This window comes from Echinops telfairi, unplaced genomic scaffold (assembly GCF_000313985.2).
Source record: "Echinops telfairi isolate 266 unplaced genomic scaffold, ASM31398v2 ScPeMD7_7469;HRSCAF=8507_0, whole genome shotgun sequence".
Taxonomy (NCBI): Eukaryota; Metazoa; Chordata; class Mammalia; order Afrosoricida; family Tenrecidae; genus Echinops; species Echinops telfairi.
The window spans coordinates 73847778-73851238 of NW_022111372.1; the positions used below are offsets into that span (position 1 = coordinate 73847778).

Below are 3461 nucleotides of genomic sequence, written 5' to 3' on the forward strand. Positions count from 1 at the left end.
ATGTATGTATGGGTTGTGATAAGAGTTGTATGAGCCCCTAATAAAACGATTAAAAAAAAAGAATGCACAATTGGGGGTAAAGTAACTGCAACAGTGGTCTGAGAAGCACAGTGAAAATTATTTAATATGGCTGTTAGCCATATAAAGTCTTGTAATTCCCACAAAAAGGCTGGACAGGACTATGCAAATATGGTGTAGTCCACCAAAAGGATAGGGTGGCTTGCTAATAATGCAAATTAACTGCACGGAACTCCTGTGGGGGTCGGACCATGCAAATAAGATAACTCTGTCTACCTGATTCCTGGTCTCAAGTTATAACCTGTTGTTTCCCTCATAAGGCCCCTTATTGTGAGTACAGTCTGTCCGTTTTGTGCGGCCACTGCCACAGAGGATCACACCCATCAGAGAAGGAGCATGAGGACTGGTGTCAGAAGGAGCAGAGAGGGTGGGGCGAGGGGGTATACTGTATCTGACCGTTTCCTGGGGCTCGGCCTGAGACTGATATAGACCTGGCTCATCCCCACCTGTGAAGTGTCAGTTCAGATGCCACATGGGCATTTCACAGAAAAGACACAAGGACCTCAGTCTGACCTTCACCATCTGCCCCTCTGCTAACTATTTCAAAGTCCCTCTAGTGTTCAATAGAGTAGCGTGTATGTGCGTGTGTACGCACACATTCTTGTAAGTATGCACATACACATCTATGAGGGGACTTCAAAAAGTTTATATAAAGAAATAATAAAATTCTCCACAAGCTCTTGAACTCCTCTGTATCTGAATAGGTTATAAGCAGTGTTAAATCAAGCACTGAACACAACTTTTAGGTCTACTTAACTAGCAATGAAACATTACAATGTGCGCTCCTCTTTCCTCACCTGAGACTAGACTAAGTCCGGTTCAGCACATAGGCCTGGGAGCTGGGGAGACTCTGGATTCAGTATTCATTGCCATACTGGCTATGTGACCCTGGGAGCCTCAGACTCCTCATCTATAAGGCAGCGCCCAGGGGTAGTTCAAACGGTTAACATACTTGGCTGCTAACGGAATGGCTGACCAGGCAAGTCTGCCTAGAAGTGCCTCAGAAGGAAGGCCTGGCAATCTACTTCTGAAAGTCCAGCCATTGCAAACCCTAAGGAGCACAGTTCTACTCTGACGCACATGGGGTCGCCACAAGCATAAATCTACTTGATGGCAACGGTTCCAGCAAGGATCAAATGAGATATCATGCACAAGAGCAGGAGCTACACTTGGCAACAATAAAATTACACTATTCTGTTGTCCGTCCCCCAGGGAGGAAGTCACACATCGGACAGGGCAAGATATGACAAAGTAACAATTTATAAATTATCAAGGGCTCATGAGGGAGGGGGGAGTGGGGAGGGAGAGGAAAAATGAAGACCTAATGCCAGGGGCTTAAGTGGAGAGGAAATGTTTTGAAAATGATGAAGGCAATGAATGTCCAAATGCGCTTTACACAATTGATGTATGTATGGATTGTGATAAGAGTTGTATGAGCCCCTAATAAAATGATTTTTAAAAATTACACTATTCTACCTATAAGGGGGCAGGAGTTAACTTTGAGGAGGATGGAAATGTCCTATATCCTGTGTCAAAACTCAAAAAGAATGTTTGCTACCCATAAATCACAACTCAATGCGCCTGGTTCCGACTTAAAAATTTACCCCCACAAGACTTCCTAGAAGTAATCTAATCCTCACTGTTTCCTGAGTTTCAAGGTCAGTAATGATCCGTCATGGCCAGTCACCTGTCATGAGCACTGTTCTTGCTGGCGCCATGACAACGGTTGGGGCCCAGGCACATTCGCTGAGATCTACATTCAATCGTGGGAAACAAAGGTGGTCTCCATCCATAGTATGAAAAGGTGACCCCCCCTCTTGCAGTCCTCCAGCTGACCCCGACTCATAGCAACCCTACAGGACTGAGTGGAACAGGCCCATCTGGTTTCCAGGACCACAATCTGTGCGGAAGCAGGTGGCTACATCTTTCTTCCGCAGAGCGACTGGGGAGTGGTTCCAACAGCAGACCTTTGGGTGAGCAGCCCAGCACTTCAACTACCATACCACCAGGGGACTCATTGTAGGGAAATATTTCGTTCCCCTGACAATTTCAGCAGCAAAGCAATGAGAATTGGCAGACGGAAATAATAAGGTTACAATCTGAGACTCTGAGTGCCTTTTCTCTGAGAGTGGCAAAAGATGAAGTCAGTGGGGCGTGCATCCTGTTCTTGTGTTACTGCTGGGCAAGCCAGCCAGAGCAAACCTGAGCTTCAGCGAGGATGCCCTGGCCAGGTGAGGGGAAGGCCCCCTCCAGCACCACCGCTTTTCAGGATGCTTCTCTCTTCATAAATATGTTTCTAGGAATGAGCCACTCGTCTCTTGCCTAGCACACCCCTCCATTCAAAAGGCCGTGGTAAAAAAGGCAACATTTTAGTTATTAGGGTACAGATGCTTTGACTGGCTAAGTAGGTCATTGTGTTTACAGAGCAGATGTCAGAACCGCTGCCAGATGACAAAAGATGTTAACTCTGGGCTGTTTTTATTCCAAACAGGACCTAACTCACACATTAGCCACCTCTGCTGTTTAGGGCTTTACTCTAAGGACCCATTAGGAACCGCCAAGAAATTCCCTGGTGCCATTTACATCTTTGGAACTTAAAATAACCAGCACATATGGTACCAGGATGCTGACAGACAAGTCCGGCACCCGGCCAGGCAGCATGGCAGGAGGGCAGCTTCTGTGTGTCAGTGGCATTTGTGCTTGCTGCACTCTGGCACTGGGGATTTCCTACTGTGTATGGAGAACCTGCAGCCTGCTCTGGCGGCGGACTGCACCGAGGGAGGGGCTGACACCTGGTGTGGAGGGGCTCGGGAGTTCCCTCTTTGGGCAGATGTCCCCCACTCCATCGGCTCACCCCCAAATTTCATAACTGCACATTCTCCTTCCCCTCGTACTGGCGGTGCCTCCTCCCCCACTCGTCCTGCATGTCCCCTCTTTTCTCTAGCTGCAGTCCGCGTGACCGCTCATCACCTCTGCAGTCCCTCCCCAGGATGCCCCCCAAATCTTTTCGGGGTTCCACCGTCTATCCAGGCCCCCATCATGCCTGCGGACTTTCTGTACAGGCTTCCTCGGTGCCCGACGACCTCTGCAGAACTCCCACACCTTCAGGCTCGCAGAGACCCTCCCCGCAGCTTCTCATTCTATCGCCATACCGCTCTCCCCTCTTACTCATGCAGACCCCCCGTTACCCTGCGACCCTCCCCACCTCTCCGTTACCAGCACGTCCCACGCATGACCTCGCCACGCCCGCGGGCGCTGATCATCGCTGGCAAGCCCCCTCCCCAACCCCTAGCGCCCCTCGCCACGCCGCCATCACCGGCAGGCGCCCGGCCTGCCGGACTTACGGGGCATTCGCGTGAGCACGTTGCGCGGTGCCTTCTGGC

The 3461-nt window shown here is 50.0% G+C and overlaps 1 protein-coding gene across 1 annotated transcript in view; it reads right to left on the bottom strand.

Annotated features, from left to right (window-relative positions):
• Positions 1 to 3451, bottom strand: part of LSM11 (LSM11, U7 small nuclear RNA associated) — a 29813-nt gene extending 26362 nt beyond the window's left edge. The window contains exon 1 of the mRNA XM_045284903.1: positions 3423 to 3451. Coding sequence (XP_045140838.1) covers positions 3423 to 3429 — 7 coding nt within the window. The 5' untranslated portion in view covers positions 3430 to 3451. The remainder of the gene's footprint in view (positions 1 to 3422) is intronic.
• Between the last annotated feature and the right edge of the window lie 10 nt (positions 3452 to 3461).